At 40.2% G+C, this 23,734-nt stretch overlaps 2 protein-coding genes across 4 annotated transcripts in view; both read right to left on the reverse strand.

Moving 5' to 3' along the window:
• Positions 1-5,604, reverse strand: part of PHTF1 (putative homeodomain transcription factor 1) — a 30,560-nt gene extending 24,956 nt beyond the window's left edge. The window contains exons 1-2 of one of the 3 annotated variants that reach the window (XM_075559572.1): positions 4,914-5,604; positions 4,265-4,321 (exon numbers count right to left, since the gene is read on the reverse strand). In XM_075559572.1, the coding sequence (XP_075415687.1) occupies positions 4,265-4,321; positions 4,914-4,958 (102 nt within the window). In that variant the 5' untranslated portion in view covers positions 4,959-5,604. The remainder of the gene's footprint in view (positions 1-4,264; positions 4,322-4,913) is intronic. The other 2 variants (XM_075559563.1, XM_075559568.1) reach the window with 2 other exon arrangements.
• A 1,975-nt stretch (positions 5,605-7,579) lies between these two features.
• Positions 7,580-23,734, reverse strand: part of RSBN1 (round spermatid basic protein 1) — a 55,035-nt gene continuing 38,880 nt past the window's right edge. The window contains exons 3-7 of the mRNA XM_075559577.1: positions 21,117-21,254; positions 20,666-20,808; positions 15,521-15,688; positions 14,616-14,724; positions 7,580-12,261 (exon numbers count right to left, since the gene is read on the reverse strand). Of these exons, the coding sequence (XP_075415692.1) occupies positions 11,791-12,261; positions 14,616-14,724; positions 15,521-15,688; positions 20,666-20,808; positions 21,117-21,254 (1,029 nt within the window). The 3' untranslated portion in view covers positions 7,580-11,790. The remainder of the gene's footprint in view (positions 12,262-14,615; positions 14,725-15,520; positions 15,689-20,665; positions 20,809-21,116; positions 21,255-23,734) is intronic.

The raw sequence follows: 23,734 nt of genomic DNA on the forward strand, positions 1-23,734 counted from the left end.
TAAGAAAGAAATATAAGATTAAAATTAAAATAATTTTTAAAATAGTTACTTTATAACACTCAAATTAATTTAATTTATAAGCTAACATTAAATGTTTATGTAATTATGTACCTACTTGCTGTGTTTTTAAGCAATATGTATAAAATAATTTATAATATAATTTCTAATTTTTTTTAGATTTTTAAGATAATGTGTAAGAAAAGAGGATGCAAATTCAACGGTGATCTAAGAAATGAATTTCCTTTTATTAAAAAAACCAAAAGCGATTACATGGTAAAATATGAGAAATGTAATGATGAATTTTCTATTTTGCACGCGGGAAGAATGATATTTCAAAGCACTTGGAGACACAGAAACATAAAAGATATTTAAATACTGCCGCATCTTCCTCGAAAATACAGAAATTTTTTCAGAAAACACTTATGGAAACAAAGAAAAGAAATTAGCATTAGCAGAAGGACTTATGTCTTTTTGTTAGGCAGGTTAGCCTAGGGAATTGGGAAGTCCATTTACACATGCCCAGGAGAGCCAGCACAGGACAAAGCTGGATTTTCCCGCAGGTAGGTGCGGATGGGCGTTACACCTGGAGCAGCCCACCTGGGCCAGGTGATTGCAATTCAGCCAATGGGATCGACCTGGGGTCGTTCACCACGCCTCCCTGGGAACCCTTGAAAAGGCAGGGACCAGAAGGGAGAGGATCTTGTCTGGTCGTCTTCGTGGGAGGAAACTTGGGAGCGAGATCTTTGCATGACCCTGAGCAGTCTCTGCCAGGCCGCATGGTCAAAGAAATCCTATGGGTGCCGCGTAAAACCTGAAGCTTCTTTTAACAATCATTAAATTCACTTGGATCACAAGCCCGGCTTCGGCGTGAAATCTTTCTCGTGTGGACCCAAGGACGGAGGTTGGAATTTAGCCCAGAGAGAGACTTTACATTTTCATGTTACTAATCACAGTCATCCCTTCAGACCTATGGACTGTACATCACAAGTTGTCAAAAAGTAAATCAACAAAAAGCTTGCCTGCGCTAGAACAAAATCTGAGGCAATTGTGTGTAATGTGCTTTCCCCATATGCACTGTCAGAATTAAACAAAAATCTAGAAAAAAATTAATTTTATATCCATGCCTTCTGATGCATCTAATCATAAGGATATAAAGTTATTTCCAACCATTATTAGATAATTTGATTCAGAAACTGGAATAAAAATTCAAATTTTAGATTTCACTTCTGTGCCCGGCAAAACTTCTGAAATAATTCAGTCCCATTATTAATATTTTAGAAAAAAATTTAAAAGACATAAAATGATTGCATATTGTGCAGACAACACGAACGCAAATTTTGGAGGAAAACCAAGAAGAGGTACAAATAATATTTTTTTCCTTTTCATGTGCAATTGGCATACTTTTATTCAATATTCACAGATACGTGATGAAGACTATTTTTAAAATTAGATTAGAGTACAAATTTTTCTTATCAGATAACCAGAGTTGAATCCCACAACTACCTCTTTCTAGTGACTTAACTTCTCTGAGGGCAGTTTTTCAAGTTGTATGATAAGGGTAGCTGTCATATCTCTCTGGTCCACTGGAGTCTTATAGCCCAAGGAGCTCCTAACTCAGTCACCCTAGACAGAGCTTCCGATGCTGCACACCTTCATGAGACTGACAGCTTCGTGTTTCTCCTGATGGCAGACAACCCTCAGGCAGATAGCCTTCAAGCAGATGACCTTCAAGCTTATGAAGTAGCAACCATGTGCTAGCAAGCAGCACCTTAAATTGACATTATTTGGGAGAGGTGTATTATGAGGAATAACTGTTACTTATGAGAATGTGACAGAGATTGATGTCCAGCTCCACCAGAATCCTGGCCTCCCAGGCTTCATAAAGATGAGCGTAGAGACTGTGTTCTCATACACCCTCTTCCCGGTTCTCAGTTTCCCACACAGCCTTTAGCATGGCTCGCAGTTCGACCTTGACATGAGGTTCTGTACAAAGAAATATTGTGGGTACAGTAACTTGTTGCACTCCCTCTTAAAGCAGTCTGCAGTAAAATGCTCTGAACAAATGCTGTTGTACTTGGTAGGTTTAAAATTTTTTCTTCTGACAGCTGCCTCCCATTCTTCACAAAGACTGGGCCGAGTAAGAGGGAACTTGTGGAAAGAAACGGGCTTGTCCTCATCCTATCTATTCTTGCAGCCGTAAGCGGAACAAGACTGCACCATCCTTCCGGTCCCCAGTCCCTGTACTTCTGCCGCCACCGCAGGCAGGTGGAGCTGCTGTCAATATCGCCGCGGGTGTCCGTCGCTTGGGGCAACAGTTCCTCCCTTGGCGGGGGCTAACGGGCCATTGCGGTGTTTGCATTAGCAGGAGGACCACAGCCATCGCTCGCCTCCCATCTCCAAGATTACAAATAATATTTTTTATAAATTAAACAAAAACCTTAATTAAAGCATTATTGGTGTTGGTTGTGCAGTGCAAATAAAATATAACGCCATTCAAAAAGCTGCTGATTTGTTGCCCGTAGATGTGGAAGATATTGTTATTAAATCCTACTTTCTATCACAGGACAACTATCCTAGAATTTTAGAAGAGTTTTTTGAAAAAGAATCTTCAAATATTTGGCTAGAGAGTTTGTACACAATCAAGCAGCTCTTTTTCAAAATGCTATAAAACTTACTGAAGGTGACAACATTTTGGCAATCGAAGTAGCAAATGAAGTTAATGATTTAAAATTTCAGTGTCAAGAGCAGTTAGAAAATAATTTTCTTCCGTTAACTATCCGTAATAGTATAAGCCAGTTAGAAGAACATGGTGCAATAAATCGTGCAGATATCATGAATCACGTTAAAAAGTTCTATAGTAACTACATAGATTATTTAGAAGAGTGGACAGTACATTACAATGATATTGAACATTTTCATTGGGTTATATTAAAACAAGAACTTAATTGGAATGATGTGCAAAAAGCATTCGATCCTATTACTCAAAATTTCCCATATAAGAATATTTCCGAAAAGGATCTTTTTAATGAGATATCATTATTAAAAATATATTGATAAGGAAAAGGTTAAATCTTGGGCATCAACAAAAATCACAATAGAGAACAAATGGTTAGAAATATTTCATCATTTTGAAACAAACCATGTTCCATACAATAATGCACTAAAAATTGTGGAATACGCGCTGTCCTTACCAGGAACTAATGCTGTGAATGAACACGTTTTTTTTCAAGTGTGGACATCAGAAAAATCACAATTAAGTGTTGAGACTTTGAAAGCCATTTTATGTGTGAAATATAATTTAACAAATTCTTGTGAAAAATTTCATGACCTTTTAAATGACAGCAATCTACTAAAAAATTTCACTCAAATGAGAAATATGCCAAAGAATAAAATACTATAGTTTTTAATGTATATTTGTAAATAATACTTATGTTGAAATTTTAAAAAATACAATACTATTTTTGCGTTCTATGAAAATTTTTGTTGCTCCATATAGACCAAATCTTTAATCAAAAACAACCCCCCACCCTCACCCCCCACCCCCATCAATGGTGTCCCGCTTTAGTACCAATGTTAAATTCTGGTCACCTTACTCTAAAGGCAAGGAAACCCAAACTAGGATCAACTTCAATAACTGGACTGCACAAAACATATGGGAGAAAAGCTAGTCAGGTACCACAGGCCTACAAAGGTCATGCAGTTTAAAGATGTAGGTGAAATGCATTTCACCAAAGAGATATTAACATCCAGGGTCCATCAATTTCAATTCGATGTCTATGGGTTTTGTTTTGTGTCTGGTAAGTAGCCACCTGGAGTACCTGAATGGAGCAAGCAGGTAAGCACCTGACTAACTCAAAAGGTCTGGACCCACCCAGAAGCCCCTCCGATGAAAGGTCTGGCGATATGCTTCAGAAGCATGTCTGGAAACCCCAACGGAATTCGGTTCCACTCCGTACACATGGCAACCAGCTTTTCAGTTCTGTTTTTTAAGTAGCTAACTACATGGGGCTTCTGCTATTTCTATTGAGACATCTGCTCTCCAATTCATCACACCCAAATCACTCCTCTATCCCTGACAGTGAAGTCCAGACCCAACTGCCTAGCTTAAGCTTTCACTACTGTTCTTTCAATGTTTTCAAAGAATAAAGAAGTGCCATGCTTGCTAAGAAGGGAGAGTGTCCATTATAAAAACAGCAAGATGGGCACTGCTCTCTTCACATTAATGGAATAAAACGAAGCTAAGATATCAAAGAAACCAATTTACCTTAATCTGAGTCTGCTCGATGGACTTCTCCCATATCTGCTGATCATATGCACCAATCTGAAATAAGCAGCAGGCTATGAAAGGATGCAAAAGACAGTCCCACATTGAAGTCATGTCTCCTACAAGCCATGCAACTATTAAGTATCAGCCTGGTATCTGAAAAGGTTTGTGTTTTTCAGAGTGAGAATAAATGGATATTTCCAAGGACTGTTTCCGTCAAGACTCAAAACTAGCTGCTTCTAAAAATAAGCCTACAATATTCATGCCCGTAACATTTCACAGGAAATAGAAAGGGATTTCCACTTTTTAAGGGAACCTCAACAGGAGAACTACAGAGGAAGACAAAGGCAATCGCAGCTGAAGAAGGCTCTTGGCAGGCGGAACTGAGCTGTGGGAATAGAGGTTTCATGACTTGGTGAAATGTGGGTAGCAAACTTTCAGAACAGGGGCCTGACGTTATAAATGCAGGCTCGAGAAAGGGCTTGATAATCGTCAACTGCGACCTGGAACTAAGTTTAAAACAACAACAACACAGTGACCTTGTACATAGGTCTTTCCACGTGTGCTGAAAAATACAACATAATACAAAGATACCGACCCAAGGCAAAGTACGCTGTGAGGGTACAGATGAAAAAAATATGGCAATTACCTTTTTCTGATACCACGATATAGCATCTGTCTCATTTGAGGCCATTTGGCTAGCTGAAAATGAAGGGGAGTCCGTTGCGCAGCCCGGCGGCCGGGGGCTCTGCCCGTTGCGCGCAGCCTGGAGCCCCGCTTCGCGCAGCCGGTCGCCGGCCCGGCTTTGTCCGGGCGCTCTGCCAGGAAGGCGCCCAAGCCGGCGCGGGGCGACCAGAGGCGGCTCCGAGCGAGGTGGGCGCGAACGCCGCGGGCGCAGGGGCCGGGGAGCGGACGCAGCCCCCTCACCGCTCACCGCTGCCGCGGCCGCTGCCGGGCGGTCGGGCGGCCCGGGGCCCGCTGCTCAGAGGGCCGGGCCCGGCGGCGGGGCTCGGGGCGCGGCGGGCGGCATCCTCCCCCGCGGCCGAGACGCCGGCGGGGCCGTTACCATGGAGACCCGCGGGCCGCCCCGCGCCCCGAGGGCGGCCGGCGGCGGCTACGGCAGCATCGCTCCCCGGCCGCCGCTCGGGGGCAGGGCCACCCGCGGGGGCGTCGGACGGACAAAGGAGGGCGGGGAGGCGAGGGTCTCCGCTCGGCCGCCAGCGCGGTGGCGAAGGGCGCTGTGTCCCGCCGCGGCAGGGGCCCGCGAGCTGGCGGTTTCGCTGGGCGCCGGGGCGACCGCGGTCCGGCAGAGCAGCGTCCGTCCGTCCGTCCGCCCGCCCGCCCGGCCGCGGCTTCCGCTTCCCGGGTCTGCCTGCGCCGGCGGCTCCGCCCCGCCCGGCCTCCCTCCCGGCCTCCCTCCCGGGCTCAGGGCTCCCTCCCGGGCGCGCTGCACTGCGGCTCCGGCCGCCGCCCCCGCCGGTCTCCGCGTCGGAGCCCCTCCCGGGGGACGGGCCGCAGAAAAGCGCGCGAAGGGAGCCGTGGGAGCGTAAGACCGGACAAAATAACAATCATGTATAAGTTATCAGGGGAGGAGGGGGAAATGAGCGCTGATGCCAAGGGCTCAAGGAGAAAATGTTTCCAAAACGATGGCAACAAATGTGCAGATGTGCTTGACACGACGGATGGTGGATGGTGAGTTGTACGAGCCCCCAATAAAATGATTTTTTAAAATGTAACCTACGCTACTACCTAAACACAAAGTCCTTGCCGCAGAGACGTTTTCTGCGGGCTCCCTTGGTGGCGGGGGCTGCGGGAGCGATCCGGCACGCGCCGGGCAGAGGCGGTGGCCCAAGGACGCTGTCTGTCCTCTCAGCGCTGGCCGGCCGCTGGGGAAGGGGACGAACCGAGTTAGGAATGGCAGGGCCAGTCTGGGGAAAGGCACAGCTGCGCCCCACACGGAAGATTAAAGCGGGGTACGTGAATACGGGTTTCGAACCACGTTCCTCACGATCACTTTGTGTCATTAACGGTGCACTGGCGCCTGGTGCCATTTTTTTCTCACCACCTTGCCCCGTGAAGCGAACGACAGAAAAGAATTAGAATCGCTACTGGTCAACGCCTTACAGGCGCGGCACACCTTCCTTGGACTCCCATCTACTGGGCGGCTTCCAGAGAGGCCTGCTAAGGAGCTAACAGGTGACTCCCACAGCCCTCCTTTGTGAAGCTCACGGCTTTAGTGGCTTCCTTGCTCGGCTCTTGCTCCTTGACAGCGTTTCCCATCCTTATAGCTAAACAGGACAGATGGTAAATTCAGGAAAAGAGGAGGAAAACTAGCTGAATGACAAATGAAAGTCGTTTGTTTTTTTCATTTTCAATATTGGCTTTAAAACTTAAATGACATTAACATCAAAAGCATTTTACCTCTGATAGCACAGCAACCAAGTTTGGGAGAAGGCAGTGGAAGAGAGAGTGCACCGGTCACCAAGAATGGACAAACAGAAGCAAGTAGTGGGGACCCACAACTGCAGTCAGAGCACTGCTTCCGTAAACAGCTCTGTGATCTCAGGCAAGTCTTCCAACTGTCTGTTTGCTCCCGTGTATTGCTGAGGCAAATTCCCTTCCTGATGAAGCCTTGGGAACTGGAGACACTCCTCTACCGTGTCTGGCCATTGCAGTCTACTTTTCGAGTCAGAACCAAGGGCCGCCAGTGCTTAGGATATGACAAAGAGAGTTCACACACAAACCCAGTTTGTGTCAACCAATCTGTGACATCGTTGTCTATAAACAATGTGTATTGATACTGCATGCACTCACCAGCCCCCACCAAAAAAGTTCTTTTCTCACAAGTAGATATAAGCCTAGTTAAGTAGCAGTGGGGATAAATGCCAAGTATAATTTTTTTTTCTTCCCAAAAGCTAGCTGCATCTCACTATTGATGGAATCTCCCTCCCCTAGACATCTGTCCTTTTCCATAGGAAAAAAAGATTCGCAAGTGCTTTCTAAACTACTAAACAGCATTAGGGGGCACATGCTGGCCAAAGGATCAGCCACTGGAACCCAGCAGCAGCCAAGGGCCTGGGCCTCTGCCCCTGCAGATGACAGGCACCGTGCAGCAGTTCCTTCTGCTGTTTCTCACAGACGCATGATGCTTTAAGTTAAAGCTAATACAACACAGGGGGCTGGGGAGTAATAAACTTCTAAATGTAAGTTCCAGGTATCTAGAGTGCATATATACATACATACACACACATACATTCACACACACATGCTATTCACTTTGTGATGAAACATCAGTAAAGGACAAATCAGACTTTGTTTATTAAAAAAATACTTTACAGGAAAAAAAAAACCTATGCATTCCATTGTCCTATTTTACAAAGAAATAGCTTAACAATTTAACACACTTAGACAGCTACAAAAAAAGCACTGTGTTAAAAGGATTATTATTCACACAAATTTAGATTTAAGACTATATTCATTAAAAACTTTTTAAAACACATGTTAATGTCAATAAACAAACTAAGGCCACACAACGCAAATAGTCCACCAGGCAAATTATACATTTCATCTATATGCAAAGACCTCTTAGATAAATTAAAGCCACAGGAAAAAAAGTCTTAGCTGCCAATCAAAATGGAGTTTAGTCACAGAAAACACAATTACATGAAAATTTACACCATGTGATAGAAGTATACATAAGTATTTCTTTAGAATTGAAAGTGCTATATTAAGAGACTAGTGGTCTCAACTACATGCACAAGTGGATTATTAAAAAATGTATGAAGAAAATGGAAGGCCATAATATAATATTTATGGAGAGATACTTGCTTTTAAAGCAGCAAACCTGCAGGATGAGGATATGTCCCATGGGTGCTGAAGAAAAAATGTCTTGTGCATTTCCTCTACCTCTGTATAACCAAGAAACCTCTTTTTAAAAATTAACAGCACAAATGTGAACTTCTGATATGTGCTAGTGAAAGGTTTTTTCGTAACCTATAGCCTTGATAGAATAGACTCAATTATTGTTAAGGTATGAATGCAAATTAAAGTCTTAATGGCAAAGATGAGGGAGCATCAGAAATTTCATGGAAGAATGTAATTAAAAGATAATGGAATTTTCTCACAAATGCTTTGAAGCTCCGTTACAAAAAAGGAAATATTACAGGCTAGTTTATTAATGATTATGAATATATTCATTAATGATTTTTATAGATTTTGGAGTCTTATCCTTCTAGTTTGCATTTAGGCAGAATATTTATAAATGGAATTGCAATATTCATGTTTCTCCAGGGACTGTTAAGTGTGAACTTTGTGCCCATTAAGACTGAGGCAAGTCACCTTTTCCTAAGGTTTAGTACGGAATTTTATTAATAAGCTCCTTCCCCCAAAACACAACTGGTCATAATGAGTCAACTAATGTCCCAAGTGTCTCGGAAAGGAAAGGGCACTTTTCAAAAGTCTTTAATTTAAAATAATAAAGTACCAGTTAAATTCTAAATATTGAATAAACATAAAATTAAAAGTACAATCATAAAATACAAAAAGGAGAGTTCATGTTTAGAGTTAAAACTTCAGAGAGGGAGCTATTGTGTAGGTTTTTATTATTGCTTCGTGAATTTGGATGATAATCCTAACTCCTAGCGTATTTTGGTAATTACAGAATGACTCCTGGGCAACGGGAAGACTTTCTTATTGGATACCATAAAATCACTCTCGTCACCAAGTCAGGGACGTTCATTTATTGGATCTTTTCTGTAAGCACATTTAAAATCATTCCTCCACTCCAAACTCTACTGAAACTTAGAGCTACATTCTGCAAATAATCTCAAAAACGTTGGCACAAGAAATAATATACCAAAGAGGAAGACCAGTTTAAAATTTCAGGTACAACTTCACTGCCATCACTGTTACAAATCAGAAGATGCCAGATTGCTCCATGCCTCACTCCACCAAACTAAATAATTTAACAATAGAAAAGTTGCAATAATTTGTATCACTATACTAGGATACTGCTTTGAAAGCAGTAAGAAACTCAAAATTGCCACTTTTATATTCATCAGTCTTTAAAGCATGCTATTAAAATCTAATACTCACATAGGACATTCAGAGTTTCCAGATACATTACTAGCTAAATGTTTCTTTCTCCATTCTATTTGCAATTCTAACATACAATGAATGTATTATATTAGTACATGATTTTTAACATTTTTATACTCCTTTGATGGGTTTATATTGGAGGCGAGGGTCAAATGTTTTATAAAAAGAAAATGGGGATTCGCTGTTGATCGTAAGGTCTTTGCAGATCCGCTGGTTCCTGAGTGGTTAAACACAGTGCTGGCTGTCAGGAGACAGTCTCCTTGTTTATTAGCTATGACCAGCTGAGACGACAGATGCCATCTGCTGGATGGCAAGTAGGAAATGGGGGAATTGGATCTTGGAAGACAAGGAAAATAAAAATAAAAGTTTTTGCTTTTAACAACTTTGCTCTTCATGATTATTTTAAAAAGCAAATGTTGCCTGAGAAGAATTTTACTTTGCACGGCCTGGTAAAGCTCTATGAAATTCTTCTGGACAGAAAAACAAAAACAATAATCCAAACCACACAGTTTGTGATTTAATCCCATCCCCTCCATCCCTCCCCTCTCCCTCCCGCAAAATAACAAAACCAAAAGACACCCTCAAAGGCAGGTCCCTTAAAAACTAGTCTTGATAAACTAGAATTTACCCCAGATTTATACCGAAGATTTAAAAACACCCCTGCAATAATCACATTACCTTTCATACTGTACTAATTACCTTATTTACAAGAACTAAAACCAACATCACTTCCAATTCATAAATGATTTACATTGAAATGTTTCTCTATTTGTCTTCATCCTTTGTAACAAAGAATACATACATATACATATATATAAGGAATAATACAGATTCTAACTAATCACTGCAGTATTTTGCTGATGATTACTTTTCTATCCATTTACAGTGACCTCTATACTTTGCTAATATGCATTTAACTACACAACAATATTGCACAAAGTAATATTTATATAAGATTTAACCTATTTCTTGAATGTTTTTAGAGAAAAATTCTTACTGTATATTTCAGAAGATGCAGCTAAATTTTCATGGTGACAGACAAAATACAGCAGCATCTTTTTCTTTTTGTTTGTTTGCCTATGATAATGTGTATGGTTCCTAATCTCATCCTGGGGGGGAGGGGGGAAATCGCCAAATTACACTGTAACCAGGTAGATCAACAAGAATCTAGTCTTAGGTGTGGGGATACTCTTCCTTTCATAAACAAAAGCCCTACTGTATTGTTAACTAAGACAAAGTGAAACTTGTTTCACACTGGCATTCTAAAATAATAGAAAGTTAGAGATCACCCGAGCTATAAACTGTGCCGTAAAACAAAGAATGAAGTCAGGCACTAAGCATTAGGCAACCTAAAACTCTAGGATTAAATCTAATGGCATAATCCTTATCAGAGAGAAGCAACACAGAAACAGTGAATAAACCCCAGTATTCACCAGTTAAAAATATGTACTGACAAGGTGTCAATAATAGATCTTTATCATGAAGAGGTCGACACTAGACGACAAGAAGAATTGTTCGAAATTCTGACCGCTAGATTCTGGCAGCCTCATGAAAGCTGGATGCCGTTCTGTAAATCTGAGACTGTGATCAGTTTAGGAAGCAAGAGAGTCCACACAGAGTGTGAGGATGCTAGGAAGCAGAGCAACAGAGCAGCATGTCAGCAAGAGCTCTTTACTCAAAGTATCTTCTATCATCAAGTTATTTTAGAAAAGATTAATGAACCATGGATAATGAATGACCAAGGACTATTCAACTTTAGATTTAATTTTTTTTTAATCAAAATACCCACTGGGCTTTAAATAACAGATACCCCCCCCCCAAAAAAAACCCCGACAGTTTGGATCAAAAAGTGCTGTGCTTTCCCTTTTGTTAAGAAACCAGAGAGTCACTGGATTTGCCTTAGAAAGGACTTGTTTCTGTGGTTGGAACTAAATAACTTACTTGCCCATGGACAAGATGCAGGAACTCACTCCAACAACCTATGCCATTTTAACTGCAGAAATGGAATTTGTGCCATAAAGACACAGTACTGATCCATAAATCTGACCGCCGATCATGAAAGCAGCAAATATGGCATGAGACAAGGCAAGATCAAATTAAGGAAAGTGAATAACTTACCAAATAAGAATCTGTTATTCCAGAGAATTCTCATTTTGAATTGAAGAAGAGATTGAATTGTTACCTCACACCTTAAAACAGAAAGTAGCAGCAGACCCACTATTACATACTGTACTAACGGGATAAGATACAACTCTTAACTTTGCATAATCTGTGTAAAAAAGATATGCTTGACATTTGTGGAATGTCATTTCTCTTTATAGAATTATAGGCAAGATTTCTCCAATAAAACTTAACTTAAGCCAGTTATAAAACTATAACTTCACATCAAAATTTAAAAAAGTTAAAAAATGTGTTTGAATATGTACATATCACACAGGAGTGTTCGAATGTTCCTGCAGATGATGTTGCTGGCCAGATTCCAGTCTGCTCTCCACCTTCAGAGCTGGGACGGGCTGCGTCATCTGATCGTGGGGTGGGTTAAGCTCTGAAGAAGATGGGCAGGAGGAGGAGGTTGTCAAAAGCTGCATCTCTGTGCATGCTTCTTCTGACTCAGTTTTTATCCTCAGACACTGGGAGTCAACTTCTAATTCTCGATTTCCAGTTAAACTACAGTCCATGTTAGCAGAGCTTTCTGTGTTGGGAGTGGCTTCCACAACTGGATGGTACTGTTTAAGCCTTATATGCCAGGCTAAACTGCACACTGCCGACACTGTTTTGAACTGATGAATGACGTTTCTGGGGATGAAGTAGATATCATTGTCACACAGCTGAATTCTTGCGTAACGAATGCCTTCCCGTCTCATCTGGTTTAGTTTCGCTTCATCTACCCACTGCACACACTGAAGGGAGAAAAAAATAGGCAGAGTGCTTAAAATAAATACATCATAATTTAGTCAAGTGTTGTAACTAGCACAGTGCAAGTGAGAACAAAGGATGTTGTTATTAATCAAAATAAAGTTAAGCAACACTAAATGGAACAAAGCTTTCTAAAATTTCCTATAATTCTTGGGAAACATTTCCCCACATATTTTACTACCTCTCTAACAACACATTCTGAGCCCTAGTGGCACCATAGTTAGAGCACGTGGCTGCCAACCCCAAAGTGGGCTGATCGAGCGCACCAGCCTTTCTGTTGGGAGAAGATGTGGCGGTCTGCTTCTATGAAAATGTAGAGACTTGGAAGCTCTATGGGACAGTTCTGCCCTATCCTACAGCACTGACAGATGTTGAACCAACCTCACACAAACAACGGCATACGAGGGGGTACCCAAGAAAAACGTATGTATGTAAAGTTTTTTACAAAACAACCTTATTACCTTCAAAGTACATGCCATTACACTTAATACATTGGTCAAATCTGTGATTCCATTCTTAGAAACATTTTTTGGAAGGTGTGACTTTAAAAAATCATTTTATTTGGAGCTCGTACAGCTCTTATCACAATCCATACACGCATTCACTGTGTCAAGCCCATTTGTACATATGTTGCCATCATAATTTTCAAACAATTTTCTTTCTACTTGAGCCCTCTGGAAACACTGTTCACACTCATCTGTTTGGGTCACTGACAGCACCCCCCTCATTTTTTTCTTTTCACCTCTTCTATGTCCTCAAATCACTGTCCTTTCCTGTTCCTTTTCATTTGCGGAAATAAAAAGTCCCATGGAGCGAGGCCAGGTGAGCAAGGTGTGTGAGGCAAGAGAGGCATGCTGTTTTTGTCAAAAACTGGTGCGCGGAGATGGGTGCATGAGCAGATAGGTGCACTGCAGTGGTGGCAAAACCAATCCCTCGTCTGACACAAATCAGGCCTTTTTATCACACGAAGTTTTGTAATCTTTTCAGAATCACTGAACAGAAAGCTCGATTAATAGTCTGACCTGGTGCATGAACTCCAAATGCACTGCAAGTTGACATTTTTATCTGTTCCAGAAGTTGACAGACATCCAGAATGAGGTGTGTCATCAATCGACATTCCACCATTTTTGAAACAAAACCACTCATACACATGAATTTTATCCATTACACTCTCCTTGTAAGCTGTGCTCAACATCACAACCAGCATTTTTCCCAAGCAGGAAACAAAATTTCACAGCTGCAAGCTGTTCTCTTTAATCAGCCATCACAAAAACTGAATTGTGAGTGAAGCGGCTTTTACGAGAAAATTCACTGTGACCGCAGAGAGCCTTCCCAGGTGATGCCACTGGGTGCACTCCCTCAGAGCCAGTTGCTGGGTGCTGGGCTAGTCGGAAAACATGTTCTATGAAAGCCCCGCCCAGCTGGGCTTTTTTTCTTTTTGTTTTGCTTTTTTTGGGGATGGTAACCCCTCGTACAGTTAATCTCATAACCAAATTATTTTTTACTTTAATTTTTTGTTGAGACCACGTATTTTTATTAAGGACAAACATGCTAATTCAAGGGGAAACATTTTCTTTGTGATATTAATGTTGATGCAATGACGTAGGACATGGGTCTCAAGAGAACACCAGTGCTAGATTGATGGAGCAACGCCTGCTTCTTCAGATTCACACCGCCACAAACAGAAGTCCCTCCTAGGTGACAGCAAACACTACCACTGGGATAGGAGTTTCCCAAGAAACCTAACACGCTGAAAATGTTGCTGGGAACCATGTGTGTCCTAGGGTTAAAGTTAGAATAACTCAAAACCTAAATTCTCAGCAGCCCTAGCCAGAGTTTTCCAGACGGTGCAGCTTTACAGGAGCAGAGAACCTCATCTTTCTTGCTGAGAGAAGCTGGTAAATTCGAACTACTGTTCGGCACCTTACCCCACTGTACCAGCAAGATGACTTCAGCATGGCTCAGCAGATCATTTAAATGAGTCTTGTAATGCATGGCTAAATATCAATATCCTTAGCCATGTAAAGGACAGCATTTATCTTCTGTTGTACCATTTGATTTTTTTGCATTTAAGGGCACATAGTACAACACTATCATGGGCAGAGCTGACTGGCCTAGGTCCTATAATCATCCCTGGCCCACATGGAATCCCAAAGAATGCAGGGACCTTAAGCACTCAGCTTAGAGAAGTCTGCTATAAACAATTTTCAACACTCACTTCCTGCAACACAGACAAAATCCAATTCTAAAAGAAAAATGCAAAGTAAAATGGGCATGGATATTTATTTCCAGTATCAAATTTAAATGGTAATTAAAAAAAAAAAAGGAGGGTTATTACCTGGGAAACTGGAGGTTCATGAAGGTCCAACTGAAGTCTCTGTACGACATCAGTAAAATCTTCAGCGTGAAAACAAATTACGTCTTTGGTTATGCGAGGTTGGTCACTCCTGAGTAATAAAATTCAGAATTGAGTTTCAGGTCAAGCATCTCACAGTGATAAACGATAGCACAACGAGCTTTCCTGCCCACCTGAAAATGCGGCTGCTAGCATGGGAACAGACGTATAACCCCTAAAGACTAAGTATATATGTGCTTCTTTTATCAACTTAAAGAAAATAAAACACATCAGTGGAAAAGTTATGAAAATCAGATTCGTTGTAGCATAACAGTAATAGCTAAAAACCAAGAGTTGTCTACATTATTTGTGTCTGCATCCCTCCCCACCACCTTGCCCAGCCATCTCTACCACTACTCTGGAGTCTCATTAGAAGGAAACATAGTAGACAGAACATGTCTCAGCCACACTGATGTCACACCTTCTAAGTCAGCATTGGCTTGATGGCAGCTAGTTTGAGTTGAAGTTTTCAAGCACAAGGAAAACCTGAATAATCTTTAACTGGAAATATTTTCTAAGTATGACTGAACAATACATATAAATATTTTAAAATATTACAAATGCAAATAGATTTTATGCATGCAAAATATAACCTATAATATTTTTATATAATATGTAGATGCACAGGGGCTTCAAAATGTCCATGGAAATATTCCACTACTTTTTCATTCCATTTTTATATGAATGTTTTCAAGTAACTAATACAAGAGGAAAAAGTCCCTTAAGTCACAAATATGAAAAAAGGAAAATACATTTATTAAGTTATTCTCTATGTTCTGAACTTTTAAGAGCATCCATGTTTCTTAGACAATGCTAGTTAGCTTTGCAGTTCAGTCCTATTAACTTACCATTCACCAAACTGTACAGCTTTCAAAACTCCAACAGCAGCCGTACTCTGCCAGTCAAACCCCTGACCTACATGGTCAGCATGAGCTCTGGTCCTATCTTCAAAAAGGACTTCACGGGGTTCACTGGTCCGAGGTAGGTACTGAAGATTTTTAATTTCATTCATTGATCTGAGTTCATATGGTTATGAAGCAAAGGGAAAAAAGCAAGGAAGAAAGAGACACACACACATTACTGTCAACGAGTGAAAAGGTTTCAGGGATTTTGATCATTAGCATTTAACTACTACAGTATATAGTAGTTAATTCTTATATTGAACTCTTGATGTGAAGGCCTTTCTTTTTTTGTGAACCTTAAGTAGAAACTCTACCTTTCTTCATTAAAGTTCAAATATAGCATTAGCTGAGTCGTAATCTAGTCTATAGCCGTCAGTTTGGTTTGGTTTTGGAGTAAGAGAAAATACAATTCAAGGTATAAGGTAGTATGTTTCTTCACTAAGGCATCCTCATTTCTCTCTTTCAAAATGCTCTTGTAGACTTCTGGCTTAAGACAATAAACTTGAGGACCTATCTCCTCCTCCCACATTAAAATAAAAGTAAAAAGATTCAAACTAAATACAGTAGGAGTGAGGGGCAGAGGATGGAAGAATCTTAGGGGTTTAGAAAAAATATTAGTAATGAACTAAAATTCATAGTGAGTGATGAATAGAAGGGAATTCCACTTACTTATTATGTGCTCAAATTTTTTAAAGACAAAGATGATAATTAATGAATAAGAAACAACAAAAGTAACAGGAAAGGAATTAGTGGGTGAGCAATATCAATATACTTCCAGAAGATGGAAAAGAATAGTAAGTACTTTTAACTAATAAAGCAAGTCACAGATCTAGAGTACACAAGAACTGCAGGCAAAAAGATAGCAGGTCAGCCCAAATGGTTAAAATTCAGATAAGCCAGACATCATGGTGGGAGAGGAAAGAAGTGACACTGAGGAATAGGGAGTTAACGTAAAATTCTGCAAATGAACCAGTTTACCTTCCACAGCTGCAGGCAGAAATGTGGACAGGTACTTAATCCCATGAAAGGGTTCAACCCAGAAGGCATCCCTCCTTTTATTTCCGACAGAACTCTGGTTTAGATAGGAATCCACCTCTTCCCCACATGGGACCTCACTCACCAATTCCAGAGGTAGGTTCTAACGAGGCAGGCAAACTGAGGTAAGTGCATTCTCCTTCCCAGTAAATGACTTAAGAGCGAATTCTGGATAACAATGTCTCAGTAAATTCTTTCTGGCTCTTCTAGGCAGTTAGTTTTTGTAATGCCCACTAAATAACTTTTCTTTTTTAAAAAAGTTTTTGTTATTCTCACCAAATAATTTTGTTATTCCCGCCAAATGACTTTTCCTTGATGAGTCTGGGCAAGAGACAATGGGAAGATGAGCTGTCAATTGGATTTTATGATTTAGCTGTGAGTGATTGCCACCTGCTGGATATAAGGTGAGCCAACTCAGAAGCAGGGGTGGGATTCTCACTGCCAGCAAGCAGCAAGAGACTATTCTTTGGACCTTGCATCTAGTTTGCCTCTTTTGGGGGCTTGAGTTGGGGTCTATCACCTGACCTGATTCCTGCTGCAGCCTTGGGATGTATTTCTGGAATTACCAGCACCATGACTATGTGAGCCGCTTTCCTGCACGCGGTGAGTTCTGTGTGATCACTGCAGCGAACTGCAGAACCCTGAGACAGAAGGGACGTACCCTAAGGCAGAGAGTGGTGACTGAGGTCAGAGACGATGGACTGGTAGAGCAGGGCAAATTTGGGAACATATTTCACCTCCAATTTCCTAGGACTAGTATTAAGTTTTTCTAAAAGAAATTATTTTTGCAAACGTGAAAACAGATCTGCTGAGGAGATGTCTGGGAAGTTTCCTAGCTTCTAAGGAAATAGTCCAAACAAAGATAGTTTCTTCTGAGATACAATCCAGATATAAAAAACTGCTATAGCTATCTAATCACCATACAGGGAGTCAGGGAGTAGAAGGCCTAGGCAAAGAGAATGACCAAAATATGAAATGATAACTTCTTTAAGACATCATTGTATGATACCAGAACCCAACCTCTGTGGGCACTTAACAGACAGGATAATATATTGCTTGAATCTGTTTGCGTCAATTATTTTTGAAGTTTGTAGCCAAAAGCATCGTAAAAAACAAACAAACAAAAAACAAGCACAGCATATTTTTCTATAAACAAATTGAACTTGTCATAAGAGCAAAACTAGCTAGTGTAATCCTCTAATACCTGGGCATAACCCTTAAATAGCCATGCCTGTCAACTGTAAAGTGAAACTGTTACTGACAAGTGTTACCTATAGATTAACTGAATTCCCAGTAAGTCCATAGCTTTATTACTAAATAACCATGGGGGCAACTAAGAATCAACAGCTATTTTAACAGTGTGACAGCAACCAAAGTAAAGCTGAAATAAAAAATTCAAGAGAAAGGTTAGAAGGTAAAAGCGTAGTACGTATCCTAGAATCAAAAGCAAAATGAGAAATAATGGGAACTGTGAGGCTAATCAAACTAGAGAAATCTATTATTCATCTAATACTAGTTTGAATACTTTCAGAAACAGAGAAGATGGAGAATTACCAAAGTAATTAAACAAATATTTCTATAAATGATTTAAATTTAAAGGCCTATCTACCAGACACCAGTGAGAAAAACTTGACAAAAAAGAAAGAACCCCCAAAAGATTATTCATTATAGAATTTCAAAATGGAAGATGCTTTGAGAGGGAAAAAAATAGGTCACCTACAAAAGAATAGTACACTGACATGAAGGTTTTTCTAATTCTGAGATGAACTTGTTTGTCGCTAAAGACTCCAGGGCCATTCAATCACTATCTACGTTTTTGTTTTTTTAAAGAAAAACAATATTCCAAAAATAGCTCAATTCAAGCTATCAACATGATAGGTACTCAATGTGCAACTGATAAGTAACACTAATAATGGCTCTATAAAATAGTAGAACCTGGCTCCAGTTTAGCATGATCAATATACTGTTTATGTTGAAGTGGAAACAATTTATACTAATGATTCAACACACAGTGAAAGATAATCACTTAGAAATGATACAGCTATGTCTTGATATAATACAAATAAACCTAAGGGAGAGAACACAAACTTAAAAAATAAACATCACGTAAATAATTTTTTTCAATTAAAAAAAATTTTACACGACTATGAGTATACATGGACTTAATCTGAGAGACTAATATACCTAAATCACTGGTTCTCAAACTGTTTTTAGGAAAAAAAAAACAAACCTGGTGCTTCCCTGGCAACTAGAAACACTGTATAATAAATAGCCCATAAATCAGGGTGCAGTGTAAGTATCTGCTTTTGCAGCGCCCCTGGATTGTTCTTGTATATCCCCAAGGGGTACAGTATTGCTCACTTTGGGAAACACTGACCTAAATGGATAGGGATTATAATTGTTTAAAAATTCTTTTGTATTATCTTATAAAAAATATGTAAGGTCATCAAGAAGCAAACAATGGCCATTTTCATTATGGAAAGATTATGAAACAAATATAGTACTTTAAGTATTTAGTAAAACGTCAGGATTCATCATCATGACCTAACTTCAAATGTTGTTGTTACTGCCATCAAGTTGGCCACTGATTTCTGACAATCCAAACATAGGTACTGCCTGGTCCTGCCCCATTCCTGTAACTAGTTACAGACCTGACTACTGTCACCCATTTGGTTTTCACTGGCTGATTTTTGGAAGTAGATCACCAGGTCTTTCTTCCTAGTCCATCTTAGTGTGGAGGCACTACTGAAGTCTTTTCAACATCAGAACATGCGTGACAGAGAGTGGGGGTTGCCCATGAGGCAAGTACACTGTCCAGAAATCAAGTGTAACTAATATTATTCTCAGTATTTTGAGTCAAGTCCAACTCAAGTGACCCTACAGGACAAAGAACTGCCCCTGTGGGTTTCTGAGACTGTGGAGTGGCTGAGTGGTTGGTGGTTTTAAACTTCTGACCCTGGGATTGCTCTTTCCATACCTAAACCCATTCGTATCAAACTGTTTCAACCCACAGCAATCTCATAACATGAAGGAGAACTGGCCCATAAGATTCCCAAGGCTGGCAGATGGTCACATTTTCTCCCTGGGAATAGAGCTGGTGGGGTTGAATGGTCAGACCTTTTGGTTAGCAGCTAATCTCTTAACCACCATGTTACTGGGCTTTTTGCTCTCTCCATAATCTAAACAAATATAAATTATTATCAGTTTTACTAAATGAGATTTTTTCATAGCATTACAGTGAATTAATATGCATTTGTTTCATATGTCCGAAACACAAGCTGTTAGCACAATGTGACTCACTGAAGCTTTGCATCATTATTGGTTTCATTTAGCAATACCAATCAGCTACTCTTTGTCATGAAGACAGAGATGAATAACACCACTCCCTGTCCTCCAGGGGCTCAAAATCTAACAGAAAAGTCAACTATTTAAACAGATCATTAATGACTCAACAGGATGTTGTGTGAGCATAGAGGAGGACGAATAATCATCTGAGGTTCAAAGAAAGGCTTCATAAGGGAAATCACATTCGAGTTTTGAAAATGGATAATTTGCAACTACATCATTATTTATTCAATGATTAGAGTTGGTAACAGACCAACAACAAACAAACAAAAATGTATTACGAGTTCTCCAGTTAGAAAGGAGTGGGGAGGAGGGGTGCCATTCAAAGGTAAAGGCGCTAAAGTGCAGAGCTGCGTGGGACCATGGTTTAGACATGGAGTTCTGTATTGCTGGAGGGGACCAGAGCAGTTAGATCTAGTAAAGGCACTGCTACAGCCAGATTGTGAAAGATCCTTAGAGACCACACTACAGAGGAATTTCTCCTTTTATCTTGCAGGCGGTTAGGACCCAGGTTTTTTAAAAAGTAAAAATTAAATTTCTTTTCATTAGAATTCTGATAATGTATAATGAGTGAACTAACTAGAAGATTTACTTAAGTTCCTAAAATAATCTAAAAAATGATTTTTAAACTATACTTGAGTTTCAATTATTTTTATAAGCAACCAGTTTTAAAAAGCAAGCATCTTTGCTGATGTGCAAATACGTATTTACCGTCGTCTTTTGAAGGGTGACTTTGGCATGTCTGCTGTAGGGATCATCTGCTCTCCTGGCCTCACCCACATGATAGGCCCATCATCACTCTGGGACCTGCACTGGAGTCGAAGGCTGGACAGCGTGCCCCAGGGCAAAGTCATCTGGAAACCAGATGGATGAGTCACATTTTAAAAATATGTTCCAGGCGACATACAAGTCATCACCCCACCAAAAAAGGTTCAATGAAGTTGTTGATGTGTGTATGTACAGAAGCACATGGCACATTAAAGTGTTTTGTTTGTTTGTTTTTTAAATGCAGTCAAGTCCTCTGTACCAGTAAATTCATACACATTTTTAGCTTAACCACTAGATGTGATTTAATTTTATTAAACAGGATTAACTTAATACTCTTTCATGGCAAAATGTTTTCTTACTAATCAAAATTTTAATAATCTCAATTAATACTCACTTTGAGAAATGGTGATTCTTCTAACATATCAAGGAACTCTGGGAAATAGTCACCAACTTCTTCATCTACTGCTCCAACAAGACTTATCTGCCTCATAGGACCTGCTCGGTAGGTGCCGCAGCAGTATGTCCTGTTGACCTGAGACACACGGGAAGAAGAGGCAGAGAAAGGGCTGAAGCACACTGGAAAGTAATTAAGGAATTAGAATAGGGTATTATTTCTAATGTTGCTATTTCCTCTACATAGTAAGAATTCATAGTCAGCACCTTGGATAAAGTACTAATTACAAAAAGAACACAAGTACAGTGACAAATATATTAATACAGTATGGGCTACAAAGAGAAATTTCAATGTGTAAACTTACCCTAATAGTTCCAACACTTCAAAGAAACGGGGAAAACATTAACATCCACTTAAACTTCTCTAAGTATGATTTTGATGACTTTTAAACTTGATTAAAAAATGTCAAGTGTTATTTTGGGGATGGGAGTGAAATCTGACTAAATAGTGAAGGTGATAGAGCAAGTTCATTGCCAGAAGAATCTTGCATATTCATTTTGTCCTTTTTAACCTGAAAGTAAGTTGAGTTGATTCAGAGTCTCAGTGATCCTGTAGGACAGAGTAAAAGCGCTCCAGCGTGGTAAAGTCAAAGGGTCAATGAAAAGGAAGACCCTTAGTGAAATGGACTGACACAGAGCTGCAGCAATAGGCTCAAGGCTGGCAATGATTGTGACGCTGGGGCAGGACCAGGCAGTGTTTCATACGGTTGAGCCTTGGAACTACTCACAGGCACAGAACAACAAGAACAACAAGTTTGACAGTTTTTACATCACAGCCGACTCCAAGCTGACATACTTAAAACCATAGACCAATTGGTCCCATTATCAAACTCACTCTCTTTTGCGTTCCAAGTAAGACCTTCCATTCTGAGCAGGATGCTTTTTTTCTTTACCCCTGCTTACACCAACCTTAGTTTTAGCTGCAGTGATTTTTCTCTCAAAACTATCCCCTACCAATGCCCCTTTTCAAAGACTAGTTCAAGTCGTTTCTTCCAAATGCCTTCCTGATCCTCCTCTTCTTTCTTTTCTGAAGTTTAATGTTACCCACACGTTTCCAACTCATTAATAAATTTAGGACACACACTATACAAGTTTGTAGCCTAGAGTATCCTGGGCATTTAGGGATATAGAGAAATTGATTCCACACAACATGGTATTGTTCCTTTGGTCATTTCATGCATGCTCTTATTTTATACTACCTTCAATTTAGAATGAATGTTTTCCAAGCAGACAGACAAGACTAAATACAAAGCTGGATTCTAACCAGGATTCCATCTCAGATCAATTACCTATCATTTTTTACCAGAGTCAAAATGCAGATTAAATTGAGTATATATTTACACCTTTAAAAGTGGATCGCCATTGAAAATTCTAAACAATTTTTAAAAAATAATTAACTGTTGCTGCTCTAAATTTGTTTTGCCTCAAATAGACAGCAATTCACAAACATGATCTAATATCTCTTACACAATTCTCCACTATTAGTTCTTCAGCAGAATTTTCAGAACCAACTCTTGCCACCACTATCACTCTCCTGCCACTCCCAGGCACCCCCTGCCCCACACAATTTAACATCGCCTTTCTACACATGTGTACCCAGAGTTAGAAAAAGAGCTTACCATACATACTCGTGTATAAGCCAAGTTTTTCCAGCACAAAAAATGTGCTAAAAAACTGGGGTTTGGCTTATATATGGGTTAGTGGTACCCCAGCAAGGTGTAACATCTCGCTGCCCCCCCTCCCAGGTAACAGGATGTACGCCCGTTATCTCACAGGTGATTGCCGTTTCTCCGCTGTTCATTCAAAGCCCCGCTGACCCTGCAGGGCTTTGAACGTTTGTTTATTCACATCTAACCAATCAGAGCCGTCCTATGACGTGTATCTTTGAATAAGCCTTTTAAAGACTGTGTGCGAAGGATGTGGCATGACTGGATGTCATCAGGTCAAGCCCGACTAACAAAGGAGGAAATCTCATCAAGCCTGACATAGAGTTAATAGTAAAGTGGGTTTGAGATGCATGGGAAGACATTCCAGAAGACATGGTGCGACGTGCCTTCCAGAAATGCAGTATTAGTAATGCTATGGATGGCAGTGAAGACTGCGCTTTGTATGAAAATGACAGCAGTGATGGTGATGATGGCGATCTCAGTGAGGACAGCGTCTATGATGACCTCACACCAGCTGAAGCTCTGCACTGGGATACGGATGATGATGAGGAATCCAGTTTTGAAAGATTTTAACTCTTTACATTTTAGCTTGGTTGCTGATTGAGCACAGGGAATTGTACTCTTAAGGTATCATTGTTGACACCTTATTGTTTTTCTTGAACCTATTTTGCACTTACTGTGCTGGTTTACTAATGTTAAATGACTTGTCCTTTTATTTATGTTTTTTATTTGAAATAAATATTTAAATACATTACCCCACTGATGTCTCAATTTTTAGTAATTTTATTTTCATTTGTTTTGATTATTGAAACTCACCAATAGCTTCTGCATTTTCCATCCTAGGCTTATTCTACTCGAGTCAATCGGTTTTTTCTGGTTTCAAAGGTAATAA

This window comes from Tenrec ecaudatus, chromosome 1, assembly GCF_050624435.1.
Source record: "Tenrec ecaudatus isolate mTenEca1 chromosome 1, mTenEca1.hap1, whole genome shotgun sequence".
NCBI classification, from domain to species: domain Eukaryota; kingdom Metazoa; phylum Chordata; class Mammalia; order Afrosoricida; family Tenrecidae; genus Tenrec; species Tenrec ecaudatus.